The 25788-nt window shown below is 53.2% G+C and overlaps 2 protein-coding genes across 4 annotated transcripts in view; one reads left to right on the top strand and one right to left on the bottom strand.

Moving 5' to 3' along the window:
- Window positions 1–6153, bottom strand: part of KDM5B (lysine demethylase 5B) — a 70626-nt gene extending 64473 nt beyond the window's left edge. For 2 of the 3 annotated variants that reach the window (XM_079697285.1, XM_079697283.1), the window contains exon 1: window positions 5939–6153. In XM_079697285.1, the coding sequence (XP_079553411.1) occupies window positions 5939–6127 (189 nt within the window). In that variant the 5' untranslated portion in view covers window positions 6128–6153. The remainder of the gene's footprint in view (window positions 1–5938) is intronic. The other variant, XM_079697284.1, reaches the window with a different exon arrangement.
- Window positions 6154–14093: 7940 nt separating this feature from the next.
- Window positions 14094–24904, top strand: LOC307066838 (alpha-1,3-mannosyl-glycoprotein 4-beta-N-acetylglucosaminyltransferase-like protein MGAT4E; the record flags this gene model as incomplete). The annotated part of the gene is given in 11 exon segments (XM_079724066.1): window positions 14094–14104; window positions 14619–14671; window positions 15964–16097; window positions 17545–17691; window positions 17693–17747; window positions 17750–17941; window positions 17944–18098; window positions 18101–18593; window positions 24248–24362; window positions 24406–24502; window positions 24806–24904. Coding segments are annotated over 11 exon segments (1551 nt in total).
- Window positions 24905–25788: the final 884 nt, after the last annotated feature.

Consider the following 25788-nt stretch of genomic DNA (forward strand, 5'->3'; position numbering starts at 1 on the left):
ACCCTTTGACTCTCATTTCCTTCAAACTCCTTTTCCAGAAGGGACTTCGTTCTACTTCTTGGTCACTCCCGACTCCCAGCTCTATGCTGCCGAGATGACTGTCAGATAGGAACATGGACCAAGGGCAGGAAAGGGAACAGACGGGCACCACCTCCAACCACCACACCTCTGCATCCAGGAGCTGGCCTGACAGCGGTCAGGTTCCCACACAGGCTCCAACAAACGTGTCACAAAGCAACAAAGGCCCTGTAAAGACTGAGAAATCCAGTTCCCATCCTGATTAGGCAAAGAGTGGCCATCTCTCACTAAAGGCTAGAAACCTCAATTCCTAATTGCTCAAATCTCACTCACCCTGAATAAGACAAAAGCTAAGCCAAGTTGTTCTCTGCACCTGAGGTCACTAGTTTGCTCTCAGTTCCAACACTGCTGCTCTGCTTTCCGCCCTCTTACACCCAGGAAAATACGTAAAGGGACTATATTCTCTACACTTTTGTGTATGCTTGAATTATTTTCATAATTTAAAAAATGTCATTTATACCCTGGAAATGAAGGTTCTAGCAGAGCACAGTAACTGGTCCTAAGTCCAGAAAGAAAACTTAAATGATTAAAAGAAATAAAACAGGGGAACAGATGGGATGACTCTAGGCCATGTCCAAAGGCGTATGGCAATGATGCTTTAAGAGGAATGGTCTACAATTACAATTCTGAATGTTTAAAAAAAAAATTTAAAAAGATAAGAATACATTTAGTCAAATTCTTCCATCTTACAGTTATGAAACAGAAACGTCCCACTGCCCTAGAGGCGGCTTCTCCCCATTAGTCTTCATAAACTTGGAAACTGAAAAAGCAAAGTCACCACTGAACTCATCTAATAGTTAATGACAGAAAAAGCATTTTTATAAGAATTTGTTTTAGGTGTACAAAGGTAATATCTCATTTTTCTCTTTAATCCCATGCTAGGACACAGCAGTTGATAAATACTTAAGAAATCCTTGTTAAGCTGCATACAATTCTCATGTCTTAGACAAGTTTCTCACAACTCAGATTTTAAAATCCAGTTATTAGTTTCTCAGACCTTAAGTAATCAAAAGTAAATGGGAGTGGCCCAGTGATATGGCACGGACCCACTCACCCCAAAGGGACTCACTGCTGTGCTTCTGATGATTCCTCTTCAAGGGATCCAAACTTAGAACTTTCTGAAAGTATAGTCAGTCCTTCAGTTCCGAACATTTATTCCACATTATTAAAAAAAATTTTTTTGAGACTGCAATGATCTTCTACACATAAAACAGGTATATTAGCATAATCTCCAAAGAATATCTAATTCTCTTAGAAAGGAAAAATCACACCACCAGCTCAATGCAAGGACTGTACAATGAGGAAAGCAAGGTCTTTCCAGGTTACTGGTTTTTAAACCCATCTAGGCCTTTGCCAAGAGATACACAAGTAGGCTTCGTGGAACCTAAATCCAGGAACCTAATTAATCAGCACTTTCATTTGGGGGCATGAGGTCTCCCTCTATCCTTTTCTACAACCAAACTTTAACGTAGCCCAATTAAAACAACGAGAGGTTACCAAAGCCTGCAAAAAGCTCCCATTTACAGCATATAAACCAGATTCCTTTTTGTTTTTTTTTTAAATTGAATAGTTCACAATGATATTTTTGCCTTTCTAAAAGAAAATTCTCTCACTGGCAGATTTCTGTCTGCCTATATTAAAGTATTGTAAGCATCCTGGACTTTGCTATTGTCTCTCAAACTAAACAAATAAGTAAATGAATTTACTACTGATCAATCAATCAGAAATAAAAAAAATTAAGGACCTTAGAGACAAAGAATGAAACCGAGGGTTGATCATTTTCTCTAATTTTTCTTATCAGTGTCTCTCAATAATGAACTCAACACCACAGCTTTAAATCAGAACATTTATTAAGACTCTTCAAAGGCAATTCTCTAGTCATTCTGCTCTTTAAAAAAGGTTTAGACTGCATGTTTAAAAACAAATCCTACAACCACAGGAAAGGAAACTTTTCCAGTGGGGGTGGGGATGTAAACCTTAAGCTGTTTCATATATTTGCCATATCACTCACATTCCATTCTAAGAGTCTATTATTAACTTGTTGATTAGTTCACTAAGAATTACAGCTAGATGGATGCCTGTGAGTGTGACCAATCTACCACTGGCAAAGTCAAATTTAGCTAATCACCCATTCAAAGACTACAACAAATGAAGTTTGTTTTTACGTTAAGGCAGACACAAACTAAAACTGTAGGACTTAATCCAGCCTCCTACCAAGTGAGAAAAAAAAGTTCTTCTTTTGAGAGGTACAGTTCTAAATTTCTCTTTAGAAACTAGTTACAATTGGGTACAGGGTTTCTTTTGCGGGTGAGAAACATGTTCTAACACTGATTGTGATGATGGTTGTAAAACTCCATGAAAATACTAAAAACTACTAAATTGCACACTTTAAATTGATGAATTGTATGGTAAATACATTATGTCTAAACAACACTGTTATTTTTAAAAAGTAATAAGTTCTTCCTTTGCTCAAGGATATTTCTATTGATAAGCTTTTCCCCCAAGTATTAAAAGGTTTAAGGTGGCAAGGAATCACAGCTAGAGAAAAATTTCATGACACCAAAGAAACTGGAAAAACAACAGAGAGGATTAGGCCACAGTCAAGCAAACCTAACATTAGGGAGAATGATGGGCTGGAATGAGAGTAAAAGAGCTCTGTATCACTCACACCTCCCCCCATACAAAGAGAAGTATATTTAAGTTCCTTCATGTTCTAAGGGCGGAACCAACAGGCTCAATCAAAGACACTGACTGGATTAAGACACTGACTGTATTAGAACATTTGAAAGTTTTACACTTTGGCTATGAAGCCTAAGGGATCAAACTAATGACCACAGGAAGTTAAAGTTGAAAAATGTGTCTATTGTGCCATCTGGGGTTTGACTTAAATCTCTAATGTCTGGACACCTCCAGAGAAGAAATTTGTGGAATCTGCCTATCTATGGCCAAATGTTACATGTTTGAGAGCAACAGAGTAAATTACTGAAGCCACCACATATATTCCTATCAAACTCGAGAGACTGAGAAAAGTATTTACTGAGCAGTCCACTATTTTCTGCCTAATAGTTACACCCCTAAAATTAATCATCTCCAAATACCACAAAATGACCTGGAAAATATAATTTGTCCTTAAAAAGAAATCTAAATACATCAAGAAGGAAATGAAAATTTGCATTTTAAAGGTAACAAACCAGAAGTCAAATTAATTGTAAATTGGGGGAAAAAAAAAAAAAGTCCAGGAAACAAGCCTAGTTATCCTACATACTTGATGTAATTTGAAAATAGGTTTGTTTACTACCCTCTTTAAACTTATAACTCAGGATCTGAATAACATCTTCTTGATTTTATTACCTTTTAGCATATTTATCTTACTATATTTTCACAAACAAATTTCTGTGAACCTCAAGTTTTCAGTAGCAAAGTAGTTTAGGACCATCACTAAGAAGCAGCTATAAATTGAAGCTACATTAAGTACCATTAATTAAAGATGCAAAGATAAGGACAAAAGAAAATAGAAATGCTTTGTAATTCTTCCCCTTATCTCCGAGAAATAAAATACCAATAAACCCAATCCCCATTTTAATACAGTCACTTGTATTCCAAAAACTTAGTGGTCACAAATCATCTAGAAACATGGGCATTAATAGAGCTATCGCCATGGAAAATATTTCTTATCTCTTGGTTTGTTGTTGCTTTATTTCAACTATATGAAACCACTTGTTCACAGTTAGCTTTCTAAAAGAAAACGGTTTCTAAAACAAAGACTGTGTTTACATCTCCATCTCTTCAGATCCCTTTGTTCCAACAAGACCCTTCTTCAAGAGCTACAACTTCTGGAAAGGTTTCCCTTTTTGCGGTGATATCAACTAGAAATACTCCCAAACTCTTTCCAATTGGCACAGGAGTTTGTTTAACAAAGGAGGAAGCAAGCCTCCTCCACACAAAGGAGGTCTCCAAAACAGAGCCCTGGTTATGTCTGTGGATTATTTATTTGTGCCTCTTTAATACCCTTCCTCGGCTGTAGTAAGTACCACTCTCAATACAAAATGGTGGCCATCACGTCTGTCTGACATTCAGAATGGGGAAAGGCAGTCAGATCACACACTTTGCAGAGCTTACCATTAATATTCTGGCCAAGATGCTGAAATGAGTAGCCAAACCTAACCAGAGCAACACTATCCTTTTAGGAAAAGAACCCGACAAAAGGAATAGGAAAAGAAAGTAGATAAAGGGTTTACCCCAGCCCTAGTGCACCACAATACCAACATGGAGGACAACTCACTCCCAGCAACCGACTGCACACATCTGGGCTACTGAGAACTTACTCAAGTTGCCTAGTTTCAGAATAGACGCCCATGGATGCAAATGGATGCAAAAGCGGACTATTCATAGTCCCCGTCCCTAACGCTGACACAAAGCTCCGGTGCTACCTGTCCATGCCCTGTTCTTCCACAACTAAAACCCTGGCCCCAATCACCGCACAACTTCTGCAGGCCTCTGCGCTCCAACCGACACGCACTTCCCTTAAGCAACGACAATCAACCTTGCCTACTTCTTGAGAGAAAGGCGTCTATTCTCAATCATCTCCCTCATCCTAACTGACCAGTTATTCCCGGAGACAGGTATTTCATCTCCATTTCAAACTAGTCCAAGATAAACTCCAATATAGAGTCCACGTTTCAATTCGGGAGGAGGGGGAACTTGGCATCAGACAGACTCAGTCGGGATCTCCCTCGACACAGCTCTCCAAGCTGAGCGGTTACGCACAGAACCCCTCAACTCCAACGTCATTACAAAGAGCAAGCCTAAGAAAGAAAGGGGCGGGAGCGGGGCTGCCTCCGAGGGAGCGGGGGCGGAGCGGGGAGAAGCTTCTGAAACTGTCGGAAAAGCAGTTAAACCTCCGGCCAACGGTCCCGGCCCATCCAACTGCTCAGGCCGCCTCGGCCGGTCCGAAAGGTGGGCACAGCCCAGGGGTCCGGAGCTTGCGGCCGGGGGCTGGGGGAGGGGAGGGAAAGTGACGAGAGGGGAGGGAGAGGGGAGGGGGAGGGGAGGGAGGAGAGGGGAGGGGAGGGAAGGGAGGGGGAGGGGAGGGGAGGGAAGGGAGGGGGAGGGGAGGGGAGGGGGAGGGGAGGGGAGGGGGAGGGGAGGGGAGGGGAGGGGGAGGGGAGGGGCAGGGGCCGGCAGGGCTTCTCCGTCGACGTTGCAGCCGTTGGTGACCGTGTCGGGAACACCCACCCTCACGCCCACCCGCGCAGGGGGCTGCACGAGGGCCTCCGCTCCGGCTCGGGACGCGGGGCGGCCTCCGCCTTCGGGGCTGACACCGCCCGCCGCGGGCAGCTCTCGGGGCGGGGGCCGGGGAGCCTCTGGGCGGCCGCCCCCCGAACCCCACGCTCACGCCCCCTCGGCACGTCCGCTCGGCCCGGCCCGCGGTGCCCCCGTCAGACGCCGTCGCCCCGCCTAGTCCCCGGCCCGGGGGGCCCGCCAGGGGTCCGGGCCGGGGCGGGGGGTCCGGGGCCGGAGGGTGGGGCGCCAGGTGAAGCCGCCCGGGCCGCCGCCGCCTCCACACAAAGGACCAGGGGCTCCGCCGCCATATTGAAAACTTTCCTCCTCGCGACAACTCGCGGGGCGCGCACCCCGCACCCCCGGCGCCCCGCACCCGCCGCACCCGCGCCCGGGGGCTTCCGCGCCAGCCCGCCCTCCGCCCCGCGGGCTCCGGCACACGGCCGCGACCCCGGTGCCGGCGGTGCTGCCGCCTCTCCGTCCGGATCCGAACCCCGGCCGCGCTCCGTCCGCTGTCGCCGCGCCCCGCGCAGAGGCCCAGCCGCCCGCCGGCCGGCCGCGAGCCCCGCTCGAGACTCACCGACGGCGGCCGCACCTTGCAGATCCCGGTCTGCTCGGCTATGGGCCGAATCTTGTGGATGAAGGCGAAAGGGTCGGCGAACTCCTCCCAGCTGGGCTCGAAGACCGGGCACTCGGGCGGCGGCAGGAATTCGCCCAGCGGGCCGGGGCCGCCGAGGGCCGGCGCGGGGCGCGGGCCAGGGGCCTCCATCCTCGCGGCGCCGCGGACGCGGCTGAGCGACGGTTGTCGGCCTCCTCCGGCTTCTTGGCCTTCCTCCTAATCCTTCTTCTTCTCCTCCTCCTCTTCCTCCTTCTCCTCCTCCTCCTCCTCCTCCTCAGCCTCGGATCCGGCTCCTCAGACTCCGGCTCCTCAGACTCAGACTCCGACTCCGACACCGACCGACAACGCCGTGCCGCGCCGCGCCAGCCACGCCGTGCGCCTCCGCCGCGCGCCTCCGCCGCCACGGCGAGGAAAAGGAGTCCCACCCCACCCCCACCCAGCCCGTGCTGAGCGCCCGCCCCCGGGCCGGGCGGGGCGGCCCCCGGGGGACGGAGCTCGTCCTCACGGCCCAGCCCAGCCGGGACCCACTGACCACTGACTACGTGCCAGAGCCCCTTCCCTCCCTCGGGAAGTTACGGGTCTGGGGGAGAAGCCGGGCCCACGGGTGGACGCTCCGTCCCGTCCCGCCCCGTGGGAAGCGCCGTGGTGGAAGTGCAAGGACACCTGGTCAGACCCCGAGGGGGGCAGGGTGTCGGGGACGGAGGAGGCTTTTCCAGGTAGAGGGAAGAGCTTGAACGTGACAACAGCCTGTAGGTGAGAAAACAACAGTTAGGAGGATAATAAGCTAACACTCTGATTACTTCATCTCCTAGGCCCTGTGCCACGTGCTTTCACGATTAATCTTTAATATACACAGCAACCCTACGAGACAGATACTCGTTTCCATTTTACAAATAAGGACAGCGAGGCATACGTAGGTTGATCAAGAAATTTGCCCAAATTCCTAGGCTAACAAGTGGTGGAGACTCCACTTATTGGAAGGTAGGGTGTTGCAGGGAAGTGTGGTCCGCGAGCAATACACGGCGAAGCTGGATGTGAGAAGAGCGGGAGCCTTGAAATAATCCAGATGAGGAATGATGGGGCCTAAATTAAGGCAGTGGTGCTATTCATTAGGAGGGAGGGATGCAAATGGAGGGCATAAAAGTGATAAATTGGGGAGGCGCGATTCAGGGGTGTAGGTACGTGCCTGAGTGGGTGCGGCCGCTGGCATCGCTGGGGAACAAGAAGTCAGTCTGGGGAGGGAGCTCGTGGGTCCACTTCTGGCCATGTTGAGTCTGAGGTGTCTGGTACAGTTGGAGATACCCAACAGGCTCAGCGTATAAATCAGAAGGGGAGAGATGAGAAGTGGAGATGTAAATCTGGGAGTGATTAGCCTGAATGAGAGCCCTTCTTCATCTGATGCTTACTGTGCATAGGCATCCTTGTAAATGCCTTGTGTGTAGTGGTATATTCGCTCCTTGAAGCTTCACTCCCATCCCGCTTGGGAGGCATTGCTATTACCCCCATTTTGCAGAGCAGATCATGAAGGCACAGAGAGGTTCAGTCACTTTAAGAGGTAAGAACAATTTTGACACATGGTGGGGGGGTCAGGTAATGTCCTGCCCCAGAAAAGGGGAGAGAACTCAGAAAGTAGGACTTCAACATTAAAAAAGATCTCTTTTATCCAGAAAGCAGCCAAACCCATGGAAGGACTGTTTGCCAGGGCCTCCTTTGTAGGTAGGTGTCAACAGAGTCCTAGCCCTGCTTTTAGATTCACCTGGAGTAAAGAAGTCTCATCCTTGAGGATTCTTCAGCTAAAAGGCCGGCGAGGGGAGAAAGCTACTCTTCAGTAAACTCTTAAGTAAACCGAAAGGTCCTTGGAGAAGGCAGGCCTTATCTGTCTAGGGCTTTGGGACCTAGCTAAGCCACGACAATGGAGACCGAGGCCAAGGGCAGCTGGCATCCTAGTAGAGAAAAAGTCATCGGTGTAAGAAGGATATGAGACAGCAAGTTAGAATCTAGGTGCGGGAGATAGGAGTCGGCTGCAAAAAATTCCTTTAACTTTGCTGAATCTTTCAAATTTTTTCACAGTAAAATGTTGGGGAGAAAAAATCCTCGTTGTTGCTCTTTGCCGCGTGCGGTCTGTGCTTTAGAGGGTCTCGCTGGACTTGATTTCCTGTCATGTGCTCTTTCCTAGGAGCGACGTCAAGACTATTTTCACACTTAGCATTGGCATCCGCCAAGCCAGGTAGGCATAACTTTGAGGAAAACTCTAGACACGTACGGATTACAACCGAGATGCAGGACAGCGAACCCACGGAAAACTCTCCAGTCCCCAGCTGCCCCCAGGCCGCCCCCGCCCCTCCCCGCCTCGCGTCCCGAACTTCCGGTAGCGACCCCAGCCACGGGATTTCGTGGCTCCAGACGGCGCAGCAGCTGTCGGCTCCCCGCGGACGCGTCGTGACGCTCAGAGAGGGTCGGCCGCCGGGCGGCCAGGGGAACCATAGAGATGCTCCGGGAAAGAGTGCTCGGTCCGCGGCCGCTCCTCCCGCGGGGACACGGAGGCGCTCCCAGCCCTTTATAACGTGTGTTTACATGCGCGGAGGGATCCAGCCAGCTGACAGCGGCGCCGCGCCGGTCCTTCTTTTTTTAAAGAGCCCGGCCGCGGGCGCTGATTGGCCGGCCGGCGTGGGCGCTGATTGGCCGGCCGGCGCGGCGCTCGGGGGCGGGACACGCGCCTCATTGTCTGCTCCGCGGCCGCCGGGCTCCCCAGTGGCTGGGCTGTGCTCTCGGCCGGAGGTCCGTGTCTCGGTGCAGCTGGCAGCGAGGCAGGGGCGGGCCGGCGTCGCGGCCGGGGCCGGGGCCGGGGCCGGTGGGTGGCAGTCCCGGCGGCCGGAGCGTAACCGAGCCCTGTCCGGGTGCCACGTCTCCAGGAACCCCTCCTCACCCGGGACGACACCCCGCCCCGCCGGGCTCCGTCTCCAGCCGCCGCCTGTGTGCGGCCCCGGAGCCTCGCACACGTCCCTGGGGTCTCTATCCTCCTCCTGCCCGCTCAGCCCCCAGGCCTCCCGAACAGCCTGCCCGACCCCGGGTGGGGTCGGGCAGGCTCTGCATCCTGCACCCCGGGCCGGCCGCCCGGTGATGGGGCGCCCCCGCGTTCCTTCCGGGCGCCGCAGACTCGCAAACCGGGGGGCGACCTGGTCCCGCGCCCACCTCCGGACTGGGCTCCGGGAGCGGGGAGGCCGGCTCCCCGGCGGCCGCGAAGGGGGCGGCCCGCGCGGCACGTAGCGCACGTGGAGGGCAGCTCCCGCCCCGAGGCCGCCGCCGCCTCCGACCGCTTTCCTGGCGCGCGGGGTGGGCGTGCGTCTGCCCTCCGCCTGGCCCCTGTCTCTGCGCGGCGTCCCTTCCACAGCGCCCGTCGCTCCCCAACGCTGCTGGACCTCCTCTCTCCTCTCCTTTCCCCTAATTTCACCGACGCACAGGCCTTTCCTTGGCCTCCTCACGATCCAGCTCGGCCCCTCCCTCTAGTCCACTGTCGTCCTCTCCCACCCCTTCGGGGGCCCTGGAATGCTTGGTGTCAGATGTCCCCTGTGGAGACAGACCCACAGACCTTGAGATCTCGGGATGAGCTGCCGCCTTGGTGGCCTCCATGTTTTGCTTTATTTATTTTGTGCACTCCCACGACGTCTCTTTATTCCTGTTCCTTTAACCAGGTATTTGTCTTTTTCCACTGCCGTCCCTGCCCTCTTGCCCTACACAGGCAAGGGTCTCCACCGGATTGTAAACCGCTGGAGGGAGGGAGTCACGGTCTCCAGCCCGGGACCAGGCACGTGGTAGGAGCTCCACACGTTTGTTGAAGGGGAAGGGAAATAGCCTTTAGTGTCTGTGGCTCTGTCTGGCCGAGGATGGAGTTTTGGGCCGGACAAGGAGAAGAATCTGGTTGCCCAGGGGAAGCAGGAAGAGGTCTCACAACAGATCAGTGTGTGTGGGGGGGGGGGAGCCCACGCACTGGGATGCGCCCCTGACATTCCCCAGCTCCCCTGCCCTGATTATTTCCCTGGAACCAGCAACCCTTCCTGCTCTGCTGGACGTCTCTTTGGTGGGACTTCGGTGCTCCCGGTTCTGCCCCAGCCGCAGCTACGGGGGCTGCCCTTGCAGATCAACTCCCACGGAGACAGGGGTCTCATCCCTGGGCTTCTGTCCCTGGGAAGCTGGGCCTGGGGAGGCACCTGGTAATACCTCTTCCTCCTCCGCATCCGCTCTTCCTCTCCAGTCCTGGGACCCCTTCTCTCTGGCTCAGCCCAGAGGGATCCAGGATCAGGACTTTGGTTTACCTGGGTGTGTGGGTCCCTCCCCAGGGAGCCTCAGTCCTGGTGCCGCCAGCCCTGCCCATAGGGCTGGGGCGGGGCAGCAGCGTTATCCACACTCCCTTCGGGGTGTTTCCTCGCATTCAGGTTGGGCCACTTGGGAGGTTCTGGAATCTGCTGGGAAAAGCTGAGAGGCAGAACTCAAGTTCCCTGTTCACTGCAGCCGCCACCGTCACCCCTAAGGAAGGTCTCTGGACTGAGGACCCCTCTCAGCACGCTCTAGGACCTTGGATGGTTGGAATGTTTGAAATTCTCTGCAGCCGGGATGAAAGTCTTGCAACAGGAATAAAAGGACTTCTACACTAATTATATCTGAACTTCCCAGAGCACTCCCAAATCCACCGTGCTCATTTGAAATCCAGTGTTCAACCAAATCCTGTCACATGTTGTCCGGCACAGGGTCTGACACAAAATCCTAATGCCGAGTCCCTTTCTTCTCTCCCCTGGCAGGAAGGGATGCTATTTGAGCACCTAGAGATACTGTGCGACCAGGAATAAGACCACACCAGCGGCTGGGAGTAATTCATAGTCTATTGGACATACCAACCCTGTGAAGTAGATGGGGGATACTGTCACCATTTTTCAAATGGAGAAACTGAGACTCAGAAGAGTTTGTTAGGCAAAATCACACAGGTGACAACAGAGCTAGGACTGGAGTGGGAACACTGGAGCCTGTGATCTTCCCTAAACACCAAGCTGAGGAAAGAGGACATGGAAACCCCATCCCAAAGCTGACCACCAGCTGGCCCTGCAGCTGCCAACATGTGTCCATTCTCTCCCCTCTAAGCCACGCTGGTTTCACACTTTCTGGACTGTTATCTGTAGTACCTTCGCTTACATTCTAACGGTTTCACAAAACAATACTTGCCCTTATACAGTGATGCACGTGCCGGTTGAGACTCATGAGGTTGGTTTTGTAACCTGTTATGGATTCTGACCCTCAGTTGGAAAAAATGCTGCTTGGAGGTTAGTTTTTCCTGTTGTTTGCTAGCTTTCAAGAAGATGTAGCTGCAGTGGTTTCTTCACACCCACCTCACCTCAAGGTTTGGCCGTTGCTCCTTGCCATGTCTTCCCTACATCCTCCAGAACGCTGTCCACGTCACATACAAGATCAATCCCTATTGCTTAATCTCTTCGGTCTGCTTTGTACTGTTTATTATTCACTTGGCTGCAATCTTCTATTCATTTCCCTCCTACCTCTGCCCACAGCCCTTCAACTCAAGGGGTCACTTTGTGCCCCATCTTTTCAGGTTCCCAGTTTAATAAGACCAGGACCTAGCATAGTCTTCGAGTCTCCCAAGACCTGACTTAGAGCAGAGGCCAAAGACTCAAATGCCTTCAGGGGACAGAAATAAATGAGAGAAACCAGCCAGGCGGACTCTGAAGAAGAGAATGCACGTCTGGCTACCGGGGCCATCACTGCTCAGGCCAGGGTGGCAGCAAGTTGCAATTTTTCAAGAGAAGCCAGAAGTCTAATTATTTATACAATCTCTCCTAATTTTTAGATGTTCAATCTTCAATCAAATTTCTAAAAAACAGTGTGTGGGCCAACCAGACGTGCTTGTGGTCCGAGTGTGTTCTGGGTGGAGCCACCTCCCTGGAGAGGCTGGTGGGGTGATGAGTTTGCTGACCTTCGGGGAGAACAATGGTTACCAAGAGAGCACCAGTGGGAGCACCAGAGAGAGATGCCGGAGGGATAGAGGTGAGCTCCTGCCCATCTCCCCACCTCCCTGCCGGGGCTCACGTTCATGCTTCTAGGCTGGAAGGAGAGCTCTGACTTCCAGCAAAGTCTGGAGCCCACACCTGGGACACACCATGGCAACAAGCACAGCATCTCAGACGGCTCACCCCGATCTGCGCTGCTGCCGAGGGGCCTGCCAGGGCTTGTTTAGTATTTATTTTCATTTTACGTCACTGTGCTTCAATTAAAAAATACGTATTTTCCCCTCTTCCTCCACTGTTTGCCCCCTCTAAAGCCCTCAGAGGAGTGCGAGTGTTTAAGGAGTGTGTAAGAGTCTAAAAGTAAAAATTTGGGTGGGGATTTAGGAATAAAGGGAGATGGGCGTCTCAAATATGACAGAAAGGAAGGCAGTGCTGGTCTCCGTGTCTGAAAAACAGTCACTGTTAGCACACAAGTGCCGACATTTATTGAGTGCTTGCTGTATGCGGGGCATTTTCCTGTGGGTGATTTCTTCTCATCCTCATAAGAACACAGGAGAGTAGCCATCGTTATCTTTAGTTTCTAGATGAGGAACTGGGGTTCAGAGAGACCGAGTCATTTGGCCAAGGTCACATGGCCAGTAAGTTTAGCAGAAGCACACTCTGGCCCGAGTCTGAGTCTGAGTCGAGAATCTGAGCTCTTAACCATTGCGCACGTATTGCCCTTCTCTGTTGTACTGCCCGGTCCTCCTGGCACTGCTGTGTCCCTGGCACCCAGCACATGTTTGTGGAAGAGATAGATGACCACTCACCGTATCGCATAATCCCGATAACTAGTGACTTAATGCATACTTGTTGAGCTCGCTCTCTGGGCCAGGTACTGTGCGAAGTGCTGTGGATGTGGCATTGAATAAAACAAAGGCCGGGCCACCAGCCTAGTGAGTAGAGACAGACAGCGACACATACAAGGAGGATAGCTTCTGGTAGAAAGAAATGCTAAGGAAAATAGAATACGTGGTCGCGCAACGGGAGGACGGGAGAGGTGGCGAGAGGCGACTTTAGCCACGATGACTGGAGGCCGGAGAAAGAACGTCTGAGCTCCGATGTGAGTATAGGGAGGGGTCGGTTCTCGGAAAGTCTCCGGAGGAAAGTTCGAAGAAGAAGACCAAATGCAAAGGCCTGAGTTGAGAAACAGCTTGGTTTGTCCAAGGGATGCTCCCTCCCCCAAGGGGGAGGAGGGGCGGGGAGGGTGGGGGGACGGGAGATGGAGTCAAAGAGACAGATGGCCAGTCAGGCAGGACCCAGGAGGCTGTGGTCTGGAGTTCGCGAAGGGATATCACTTGGTCTACAACGTAAAAGACCTCTTTGCCGCGTGGAGGGAAGGTTGCAGGAGAACAAGGGTGGAGGGAGGGACCAGTTAGGTGGTGGCAGTGGTCCAGGCAGGAGACGATGGTGGTGTGGACTCGGGTTGTAGCAGCAGAGATGGAGAGAAAGGGTCGTATTCCGGATGCCTTTTGAAGGAAAAGATAACAGGACTGAGTAGATTGAACATGGAGTGTTAAGGAGAGAGAGGCTTTGAGGATTTTTCCCATGAGTAGCTGGAAAAGTGGTGGTGCTCTTTACTGAGATGGGGAAAACTTGGGGAGGAAAAGATTTGGGAAAATAGGAAGAGTCTATAATTCTATTTGGCTCTGTTAAAAGTAAGATACCTGTCATCCAAAAGGAGGTGGTGAAGAGTCAGGTAATTTGGAGCTCAGGACAGAGGCCAAAGCTGGAGGTGAGATCAGCCCTAGGAGTTCTCAGTGTGTGCATGTGTGTGTGTGTCTGTGTGTGTGCGTGTGCACGTATATATGAAACGTACGTATATATGAAAGGATGTATGTAGACACACACCTTATATGTGTATGTATGTACACACGTGTATGCACACGCCTGTAATGTACACAGCACCTAAAGCCACGGGACTGGGTCAGAACCCTGGGACGCTCGACAGTCACTGGCTGGGAAGAGGAGAAGCCAGGGAAAGAACCAGGGAAGGAAGGCCGGGCTGGCGAGCGCTGCATGGGAAGGGTGTCTCGGGGAGGAAGGGGCTGAGTGAGATGCAGGAGGAAATGGCGGCGAAGTGAGACCGATGATGACGACACAGCTTTCCAGGGCTGTTGCTCTTGAGGGCTGCAGAGGGACGGGGCAGGATTTGGAGAGAACACGAATTCGGGGAGGGATTTGCTTTCTGCTTTTTTTACCCACCGGAAGATAGCAGATGTCCTTTTTACAGTGCCGGGAATGGTCCAGTAGAGTGGGAGAAGTGGCAACGTCGCAGAAGTGAAAAAGGGTAATTGCAGGGGTGACGAAGTCAGAAGGTGAGAGGGAACGAGAGTCGGGAGCCGACCCCCGAGGGCAGGAGGGACGGGGTAGAGGGAGGGCGTGCTGGGGGGCAGTTCTGTGCTTCTCAGGTAAGCACCGCCCACAGGTAAGTCCTGGCCGGGTGTAGCCCTGATGATGGGACAGGTGGCAGGACACAGAGCAACGTCACAGAGGAGCTTAGCTCAAGGCTGGAGAGCTGGGGGGAGGGGCCCAGTTCGCTGCGCGGGTCCTCAGCACCCCAACTCCTCTTTCTCTCTCTCCTGGTCTCCCAGGAGCCTGTCAAACTCAGGGCTGAGCGAGGGCAGTGCTCCCGCTGGCGTGACAGGTAAACCGCACAGGAGGGGCAGAGGGAACAGGGCTGTTCCCTTGAGGGTGAATTCCTCCGGCTATAGTTGCAGAGCCTTTTATTCAGTCAGTATATGTATCCACGTATTTATGTTCTAGAAAAAAGAAGCCTATTTCTGTTACATGTAGTGGTTTGTATCTGAATGACCTATCTGACTTAAGGAATCCAGGTAAGGAAAGTTTAAGCCTTCCTACCATAAATAAGTACTGTTTCTGTAACTCTTATCAAAAAGCTAAATGGTTAAGGGAGGGAAGCATGGTTACCTCTACCAAAATACTAAACTGGCAGGGAACCATGAAAATGGGGAAATTAGAGAATAGTATAGCCTTGGGAGCATAGAAATTACTACGATTTCTTTCCTTTTGTGTCCTGACTAGGCAGACAGATGACCAAGAGTGGGAGACAAGGTATATCAGAGCCTTTCCTCTGATCATTTAGAAACAATCAGAAAAGCACATTCTCTCCGGAGAAAAGACACTAACAGGGGAAAAAGCACACAAGTGCTTTTGAGTCTGAGCCAGCCTGAATTCCAGCAGCCCACCACTCACAAAAGGATTTTTTTTTTTTTTTTACTCTGAGTTAACAGAATCGTGTTCTTTTTTTGTTGCAGGGCATGGGCTCTAGAGCGCGGGCTCAGTAGTTGTGGCGCACGGGCTTAGTTGCTCCGCGGCATGTGGGATCTTCCCAGACCAGGGATCGAAGCCGTGTCCCCTGCATTGGCAGGTGGATTCTTAACCATTGCGCCCCAGGGAAGTCCCAGAATCATGTTCTAATCAAGGTCTGTGAATGAGATTAAGGATTGGGATAAATTAAGGACGCCCTTTACAAGAAGTAAGAAAGGCACCAAATTGCTTAGCACTTAGCAACACTTCAAGTTCAGCTATTTTAATAAATTGTTTGACTTTTGTTTTAAAAAGTAGGGGTGGGTGGTGGCCATCTTTCTAAGATAAACGGCCCTCATCACTGAAGGCCCAGCAGACTGTTATCATTTGAACAGGGGGAGCCCTGGGGAAGTGGAATCTCCAGACAAACCTATAAAGAGAAGGCAGCAAACATCCCAGGACAGGTGGCCTCCCCTCTTGAGGCCGGGAAGAAGGCTCAGGTTCCCAGGTCAGACAGACAGGTGGGCCTGGGAAGTGAGATAACCGTGGTGAGAGGAAGGCTGGAACAGGGCCGTCGGGAGGGCCAGCCTCCCAGGAGTCCGGGAGGTGGAGGCGTGGACCAGGGAGCACCCCCTGCCATCCTGTCGCCCTCCTGCCCTCTTGCTATAGGAGCTGCCATGCAGGGTTTCGCCCGGCACTGCTGCATCACCTTGGTGGGCGGCGGGTTCCTGTGGCTCTTGTTCACTCTGAAAGTCCCCAGGGAAGTTGAAGACGACCAGAACAGGGTGGCTATCGAAGCCCAGGTAGCAACAGTTGCTCTCACTGTGGGGATCAAGGGTGTGTGGTGGGTGTGGACAGGTAGAGTCTTGGAAATGCCCTGTACCTCTCACCGGAGAGCAGGAGGCTCTGAGGGGGGTGGGGTGCGGACCTGGCCAGACCCACTGGTCCACAGAGAAGCTGCATTTCCCCCCATATTTGTTAAGGTAAGGAAGACAGCAAATACTGCTTGAGCCCTGGATACTCTGGCCAGTGGTCAGACGTCCTGAGAATGTGCTGGGCTTGCTCTGGGGAGACTGACCCGCTCTTTCCCTGGAAAGGCTCATGGGAAACCACTAGAGGCTAAACCCTGTTCTTTTTATGAGAGGACGACCAGGCGGTGCCTCTGCCAAGGCCGCAGGAGGGCAGTTATAGGAGAAGGAAGGATCTGGAGCCACTAGAAGACTGGCAGAATCTCACCTTTGGAAAAAATCCAGCAGAGAAAGAAGAGTGCGTTCCGAGGAGGGGAGCGGGCTCCCCAGGGGACCAGAAGCATCAGGAGAAGGAGGGGCTCAGAGGGAAGAAGGGGGGACGGCGAGGGGCAGCGGGCCCGGCGGACAGTCCTCTCCCTGCCCAAGCCTGTGTGTGGAGGAGGAAGGAGGGAAGAGGTAACGCGGCCGCTGCAGGAGGGGGAATCACTGCGTGAGAGAACCCTGGGGGGTAAGGGGGCCTTCGGGCCACGTGTCCAGTTCACCAGTGTTGAGCTCAGGGGTACAGGGACCCGCTGGAGGCCACAGAGCCAGTGGCAGAGCTGAGACAACAGTCTCGGGCTCCTGACTCCCAGGAGAAGGGCTTTTCCTAGTAGATCTCCTTTAAAGGAGAGCTTTGGAAAGATGAGCTGGGTAGAGTCAAAATGAATGACAATGACTATGAAAATAGCTAATATTGGGAATTCCCTGGCGGTCCAGCGGTTAGGACTCGGCGCTTACGCTGCCGAGGGCACAGATTCGATCCCTGGTGGGGGAACTAAGATCCCACAAGCCGAGTGGCACAGCCAAACATTAAAAAGGAAAAAAAGCTAATATTTATTGAGCACTTAAACCATGTGCCACAAAATTCCAGCTCAAAGAAGCCTCAGAGGCCCGTGGGGACGCAGCTCCCCAGCTCAGGCACCTGGTGACCTTGTTAAAATGCAGACTCTGCTTCACTAGAGTCTGCACGTCTAAGAAGCTTCCAAACGGGGCGATGTTGCTGGACTAAGGCCCACACTTTGCGGAGCGAGGACCTGAACCTCCCCTCTGGGGTGGGAAATAGCCGAGCAGTGAGGGCGGAAAGAGAGCCGGTGCCGCAGAGCATCCACCCGGCCTGCCTGCGCGCTGACCGCGCCGCTGGCCGCCCCGGCGTGGCTGACGCTTGGCACCTGCTCGAGGCGCCCCGGCCAGACCGCAGCGGCCTCCCGTACACGCCGCTCCCCGTGTCCGCGCCACCTCGAAGGTGCAGCGGAAGCGCCTCACGGTGCTGGCCCACCTGGCGGGCGCTGGCCTGACCTGGCTCAGGGAGACCGTCCTCCGCATTTCCAGCCTCTTCGGCCCCCAGATCTCGGTGGGGCAGCTGCTGCTGATCCACACCCCGCCAGAGGCCTGTCCCCGCTGAGGGCGGCGTCGGGGCGGGGGCCTCTTACCAGGAGGCCTACTCCCAGCGGACCAGGCCTTCCTCATGAGCTGCGCCGCGAAGCTCTCGGAGTACTTCCTGCCACTGGAGGACGACGCCTTGTGCGCCCCCAACTTCATCAGCCACGTTCAGTGGAAAGTGGACACCCTGGGGTCCCAGCGCTGGGCGCTCCTGGAGTTCTCCAACCTGGGCTTCCTGGGCCAGCTCTTCCGCAGCGGGGACCCCCGGTGCTGGCCCACTTCCTCCTCCTCTTCTATAGGGAGGAGCCCCTTGCCAGGCTCCTCCGTCACTTCCGCACCCTCCTGGCCCAGAAGGACCCGATCCTCTGCAGACCGTTCCTGTTCTACCACCGGGTCCCCTACCATGCGCCGAACGACACAGCCAGAAGGCCTCGGGCACGCAGAAAAAGAGCCCCTACGCCCCTGACAACCCACCAGGAGCCGTGTTAACCGACATGAAGGTTTTTGAGGTCCACCTCCCCTGGGAGGCCTACAGTCTGGACGAGTCCTTCTTTTGGACCCACAGTGTTAGCGCAGGGAACCCCCTGACGGCCATCCTGAAGCGCCCAGCAGACCTGAGGAGGGTGCCGGTGCTGACGGGCACCAGCGTGGACGGCAGGCGCGCCCTGGAGAGGCGGCAGGCGGAGCCGGGCTACGAGCCCGAGGGGACGCCGCGGCGCTGCGCCAGCCTCACCTTGCCGGGCCAGCTCCTGGAGGGGCGGCGGGATCAGGAGGTCGTTGCACAGAGCGTGGGGCACGAGGTGAGCTGCGTGAGGCTGGCGGTGAGCACTAACCAGGTGGGTGGGCTCAGCGTCAGGCACATCGACCTCTGGGAGGAACATGCCAGGGACGTGGGGGCAGCTCAGGAGGAAGGTAACAAGACGATGAAACATTACAATCTTGCAGCTAGGTCATTCTAGCCTATCTGAGTGACCCGGAGGCGGGGTGGGGATGCCAGGGACTGAGGGGCAGAGAGGGAAGACGTGGTCATTCTGGTGCCGCCGAGATGTTAGACCTGTTCGTTCCTTTTTCTACCCAAACAAACGACTCTTATAGGCTGTCTTTTCCTGGGCTGGATATAGCTGAGCCCAGTTTGGGACAAGGCCTTGGTCATTCCCAGAATCTGTCCCTGGGCTGCTGAGGTCAGCACAAATACAGGGTGTTGGTGTGTGTGTTCACACATAGTTAGAGGCCAGGGGTGAGGGGTAGCAGGAGGGGGATCATGGCCAGGCCCTGGAATTTACGTCCTAAGAAGCCAAGGAAGGGCCTCTCATTAGAAGTCGAACTCTCTGAGGCTCTGGAATGCAGCAGATGGACGCATACCCATAAAACTAAGCCCCTGACTCTGTCTTTTTAAGCTGTTCTGTGGCGCCAACCTAGTTCCCTTCTTCCCTCACAAACGAACTCGGGCACAAACAGCTTGTAGCTGAAGCTTCACTTTCTCCTCCCATTCACTTCTCACCCCATGCTGGCTTCCGCATCCCAGCATTCACTTCTCACCCCATGCTGGCTTCCGCATCCCAGCGCTGCTGAAACTCCTATCTGTAATGACAAAAATAGTCAAAGCCTAGTGGCATTTTTTTTTTTCAGATCTCATTCTCCTTAACTCTCTGCAGCAGCACACAGTACAAATTAGTCTTCTTCCTTGACTCCTGGGCTTCATCCATTCAACAGAATTACTGAATCCCCACTATGTGCCAGGGACAAAAAAAGCTCCTCTTGGGGTTAAGAAGTACAGGGTCCTTGGGGAGTACAGACCTGTGTTAAAACTTTATTGGGAGCTTAGGAAAGGCTTTTTGGAAGACATGTAAGCCTAGGCCTGCCAGATAATTGGAGAAGATAACCAGGTGATGGGGAAAGAAGGTCAGGGAAATTTTCCAGTAAAAGAAACAGCATGTAGAGAAGTGGGCCAGAGGTGAGAAGAAACCTGGCTCATTTGGGGAAAAAAAATCATTTAGTGGGGCTGGCGATGGAGGGCAAGCTGGAGTAGTGGTGGGACAGAAGATGAGGTCACAGGACTAAGAAAAGACCTGCTTACAAAGGGCCATGGACAGTTCAGTGGGGGAAAGAATAGTCTTTTCAACAAGTGGTGGTGGAACAGCTGAATACCCACGTGCAGAAGAATGAAGAGTGACTCCTACCTCACGTTGTATTAAAAGTGAACTTAGAATGGATCACAGACCTAGTTGTAAGAGCTAAAAGCTATAAAACTCTTAGAAGAAAACACAGGTGTAAATCGTTGTGACCTTGGATTAGGCAATAGATCATTAGGTATGACACCAAAAGCACAAGTCATCAAAGAATAGATAAATTGGACTTCATCAAAATTTAAAACTTTTGTGGTTCATAGGACACTATCAATAAAGTGAAAAGACAACCCACAGAATGGAAGAAAATATTTGCAAATCATATGTCTGATGAGAGACTGGTGTCCAGAATATATAAAGAAAGCTTACACACAATAATAAAAAGACAAATGACCCAATTAAAAATGGGCAAAGGATCTGAATAGACATTTCTCCAAAGAAGATACACAAATGGCCAATAAGCACGTGAAAAGACACTCATCATTAGTCATTAGGGAAATGCAAATCAAAACCACAGTGAAATACCACTTCACACCCACTAGGAAAGCTATTTAAAAAACAGAAAATAAGGGCTTCCCAGGTGGCACAGTGATTAAGAATCCACCTGCCAATGCAGGGGACACGGGTTCAAGCCCTGGTCCAGGAAGATCCCACATGCTGTGGGGCAACTAAGCCCATGCGCCACAACTACTGAGCCTGCGAGCCACAACTACTGAGCCCACGTGCCACAACTACTGAAGCCTGTGCACCTAGAGCCCATGCTCTGCAACAAGAGAAGCCACCGCAATGAGAAACTTGTGCACCGCAACGAAGAGTAGCCCCTGCTCGCCGCAACTAGAGAAAGCCTGCGCGCAGCAACGAAGACCCAATGCAGCCAAAATAAGTAAAATAAATTTTTAAAATAAATAAATAAATAACAGAAAATAAGTGTTGGTGAGGTGTGGAGAAATTGGAGCCTCATACATGCTGGTGGGGTTGTAAAATGGGGCAGCCACTTTGGAAAACCACTGAACAATCCTCAAAATGTTAGATAGAGTTACCATATGATCCAGCAATTCCACTCCTAGGTCTGTAGGAATGAAAATGAATGAAAAAATGAAAACATATATCCACACAAAGACTTACACATGAATGATCATAGCAGCATTATAATAACTAACATGTGGAAACAATCCACATGTCCAGCAACTGACGGATGAATAAACAAAATGTAGTATATCAGATGATGAAAATGAAATACTACTCAGCCACAAAAAGGAATGCAATACTGATACACGCTACAACATGCACAAACCTTCAAAACATTGGACTACATGAAAGCAATCAGTCACAAAAGGTCACATAGTATATGATTCCACTTGTATGAAATGTCCACAATAAGCAAGTCCAATGGGGCTCATATGGGGGCAATGAAAATGTTCTAAAATTGATTGTGGTAATGGTTGCACTCTGTGAATATGCTAAAAACTACTGAATTGTATACTTCAAGAAGAGTGAATTTTAGGCTATGTGAATTATATCTCAATAAGGCAGTTATTTGTTTAAAAGCTGTAGAAGCAAATGAAAGGGTTTAGAATACCCTGGTGGCAACAGAGAATCATGGAGCAGTTCTGAGCAGGAGAGCGAAGTGACTGTTCGTGCTTTGGGGGGTCACCCCAGGCATCCCGGCGGGGCAGCCAGGGGGTCAGGATAGGCAGCCAATGAGAACTAACAAGATAACGAGAGGTCTTGGCTGGGGACGGGCACTCCCTCCCCTTCTCCCTTCCAGCCCTCAGCTTTCTTCTCACCAATCAATCATAAACTAACCTGTTTTTCCACATACCTCGCTGACTAGTCGTGGTCTCCCTCATCTCAGCCATCCCTAAATGTGGGAAAATTCCAAGGCCTTTCACTCTGTCTGTATATTCTTTCTTTGATGACTTTCGATCATGGTTAAAGCCTTACCTGAATGAACTTTGAGGCACCACCCAAGTCCACATCACCCTCTAAGGTCTCCAATCTGAGCCTCCGAGTCCCGTGTCCAGCTGATGACGACACTCTCCACTTGGGTTTAACTGTCACCTCAGCCCAGCATGTCTGACACCAAATTCTTTAGCTTGTATGTGTTTCTGGCAATGGTTACCTTACATAACATAAACTCAAAATCCTAAAACAGTGCTTTGGTCTATGAACCACTTGCATCAGAATCCCCTAGAATTACTTATTTAAAATGCTTTTACCCAAACTTGCTCATTCTCCCATCAAAGTGCTTCAACCGCTGTAAGCTCCTACCTTCCCATCCACCCCAGTCTAGGCCTGCCGCTTAGGCTCATGGCCAAACTTTTCCTGACTGACCACTACACGTCAGGCCCTGGGCACAGGGACAGAGAAAAAGCCTGTGGACTCTTCAAAAGCTTCTAGCCCAGAGAGAGAGACAAGTGAAATACTGCATTAAAGGGGCAGAGAAGGGACTTCCCTGGTGGCACAGTAGTTAAGAATCCGCCTGCCAGTGCAGGGGACACAGGTTTGAGCCCTGGTCCCGGAAGATCCCACATGCAGCGGAGCAACTAAGCCTGTGGGCCACAACTACTGAGCCTGCGCTCTAGAGCTCGTGAGCCACAACTACTGAGCCCACGTGCCACAACTACTGACACCCTCGCACCTAGAGCCCATGCTCTGCAAGAAGAGAAGCCACGACAATGAGAAGCTCGCGCACGGCAACATACAGTAGCCCCTGCTTGCCGCAGCTAGAGAGAGCCCATGCGCAATGCAGCCAAAAATAAATAAATAAATTAATTAATTAAAAGGGGCAGAGAAGAGGGATCAGGGGAGGCTTCCCAGAGGAGGTGACAGCCAACAGGTGCAGTGTCCTCAGACAGGGAAGAGGAAGGAAGCATGTGAGCGAGCGGCCTGAGGTCCCACCAGGGCCTCCCCTCCTCGCCGCGTCTCCAGGGCCCGAGGGTCTGCCACCCCGGTGAGCCCCATGCAGGACCCCACACCAGGGAGAGAGCTCTGTTACAGGGGCAGGGAGGTCGGGAAGGCTGGAGGCCTCTCACTGGCTGAGCCACAATTACTGAGCCCGCGTGCTGCAACTACTGAAGCCCGCATGCCTAGAGCCAGTGCTCCGCTCAGGTTCTCTTCTTCTCCTGGGCTTTGCAATCCCCTGATGGCCTCCTGACTCTCTTTTTTTTTTTTTTTTTTTTTGCGGTACGCGGGCCTCTCACTGTTGTGGCCTCTCCCGTTGCGCAGCACAGGCTCCGGACGCGCAGGCTCAGTGGCCATGGCTCACGGGCCCAGCCGCTCCGCGGCATGTGGGATCCTCCCGGACCGGGGCACGAACCCATGTCCCCTGCATCGGCAGGCGGACTCTCAACCACTGCACCACCAGGGAAGCCCCTGACTCTCTTTTAATTGAGGTTTCTGTTAATTTTCAGAGCAAGCTCCCCGCTTCTTGGGGATCTTGGTCATTAGGTGGGGCTCCGGTGCGGGTGGGGAGGAATCAAAGTTCCCACCAGCCCCCTGCGCCCTCCGAGTGGCCCCTCAGCAGCCTGTCGGGCTCCCCTCAGGCCAGTCCTCGCTGACCTCTTTCCCTCCCTGCACGCCTGCCACATCCTCTGCTTTGCGTCCTCATGGATTGCCTCTGTCTTGGGAGCTGGGTTCCTGCTCCCAAATGCTGGCCCGGCAGGACAGGACGGGGCTTCCCAGTGAGACTGGGGAGGCCTGGACACCCATCACCAGGGAGCTGGGGAGAGCCCACTGCCTCCACTCCCCCACGCCGGCCCCAGTCCAGGGCCCAGCGGCAACCCTTTCCTTCCAGCTTTTCATTCATCCAAACCTTTACTGAGTACCCAAGGGGTGCCAGGCACCTGTGCAAACTTCCCCTTCTCCTGACACCTTGGGCTCTATCCACGGGTTAACCAGCCTCAATGGAAAACCCGGACGGAGGCTTTGTTGTCACCAAACCTGGGTTTTAGTCCCAGCTCCACTTCCGAGCTGAGAGATCTTAAAACGTCATTAACCCCTCAGAGCCGTCTCCCCACTCTAACCGAGGATTCCACCCGCCACACAGCGTTGGCACGAGGGTTAAAGGGAATCAAACCTGTGAGGCAGGTGCCAGACCCCCAGGTGCATCAGCTTGTCTGCCCGTTCACTCTGGGTGCCAAGGCTCAGCATGTAGAGCCCCCAGCCCTCCCCCTACCCCGAGCTCCCCCCACGGAGGAGGACCCCAGGCCTCCACTCACTCCCAGGCAGTGTCTGGGGGGCTCCCTGCTGGCGCATCCCAGGGCTCCTACTACAGGTCTGAGCTCCTTCCCTCCCCCCTGGGAGCCCCCCCCCGCAGGCCTGGGCAGGTAGGAGTTTCCACTGTGTTGCCCGCCTGACCCCAGGTGGGCGGGGAGGGGCAGACTTCCCACCAAAAGGCCTCAGGGCGCGCGCCTCCTCTTTCTGGTTGGGCTGCTTTAGGATCTGGTTGGATCCCCGGAAGCAGTACCATCACCCAGAGGGCTGACAGCCAGGGCAGCCAGGGCTCCCTGCCCTCGGGCACTGGGGCAGCCCCCTTGCAGGGCAGGAGCATGGGGTGGGGTCTGGACCTCTGTGATCCCAAGTGGTCTCACCTGTAGGATGAAGGCATTCAGGGCTGCTGAGGGAGCAAATGGAGGCTGCACGTGTGAGGGGTCAGAGTCTCAAGAGACACACCGCGTCGGGTCACACTACCAGGTAAGCCCCTTCGGCCAACGTCCAGGCTTTCCCTCCCCTCCCTGCCAACCTAGGAGCACGGCCTGTCCTGGCTGGAAGTCAGTTCTGCACCTGAGAAACAGGAATGCCACTTCCCCAAGAGCTGAAACCTCGAGGGACGCAATCACTGCCGACGTGTCAGGCCGTCCAGCACCTCGGCAGCATGTCAGCACGATGGAATCCATTTCCCTTAGAGTCCGTCGGGGTCCTCGGGGCTCCTTCCCACCCGCACGCTGGCCCTGTCAGGTCAGGGTCGGTTCAGGTGACTCTGATCCCGGTCCACAGGGCGCTGACGCAGTGGGAAGGGTGCGGCCCGGCGCCCACGTGGGGCCCCTGCGAGGCTGCATCCGAGGCAGGGACCCTCTTCTCGGCTTCGAGGAGTGAGCCCCGCCCTTTCTTGGCCTGTAACTGTTGGTGGCCATAGGGACGCTGGGACCGGAGGCAGGTCCAGAGCATTGGGAGGAGGACACAGGGACTTGCAGGACAGTCAGGTCTGTAACCTCGGGGAGTCAGGAACACTTGCCACGCGGCTTGCAGGATCTTAGTTCCCCGACCAGGGATCAAACCTGGGCCCTCGGCAGTGAGGGCACCGAGTCCTAACCACCGGACCGCCAGGGAACTCCCAGGAACAGTTTTCTCTTCGTTTTATTAAAGCTCTATCTTGCTTGGGCTGTGTGTGTCACTGAGGAAAGTTTTTCTAAAAAAGTGTGCCCTGACCTGGTCCCATCGTGCTGGGTCCTCGTGGTCTGGGGCCCCGGGAGCAGCACTTGTCACCCCCAGCTCAGGCTCTCTCAACACCAGAGCCTGGACGCTACACTAGATGAGCCCCAGAAGCCCTGGGGTGGTTGGTAAAGCTCCGGTGACCCCGATGCCAGGCCCTCCAGGCCACTCCCCGTGTGCTCCTGAGAGAACCTGGTAGACGGGCAGAGTGCCAGGCCCCCACCTGCTGGGTCGGACAATTGTCGGGGGATGGGACCAGCAGTCTGTGTGGACAAGCCCTGCAGGAGATTCTGATCCAGGCGAAAGAACTCTCAGGGAGGCACAAAGTTTTAAAGCTGGACAATCAAGAAAGAAGTCTTCTCCAAGATGAGAAAGGAGGGACGGCTTCCCCACGGCCACCGGCGAGCCCTCGGCAGCGGGGGTCTACAAACACAGCCACCGCAAGGCCCCAGCCTGGACGCAGAGGACACCCCTCCCATCAAGGGTGGACGTCATTCCCCTTCTGTATTAGCTTGCTGGGCCACGGTCACGAAGCGCCACAAACCGGG

The sequence above is a fragment of the Hyperoodon ampullatus genome, assembly GCF_949752795.1.
Source record: "Hyperoodon ampullatus genome assembly, chromosome: 2".
In the NCBI taxonomy this organism is placed as follows: domain Eukaryota; kingdom Metazoa; phylum Chordata; class Mammalia; order Artiodactyla; family Ziphiidae; genus Hyperoodon; species Hyperoodon ampullatus.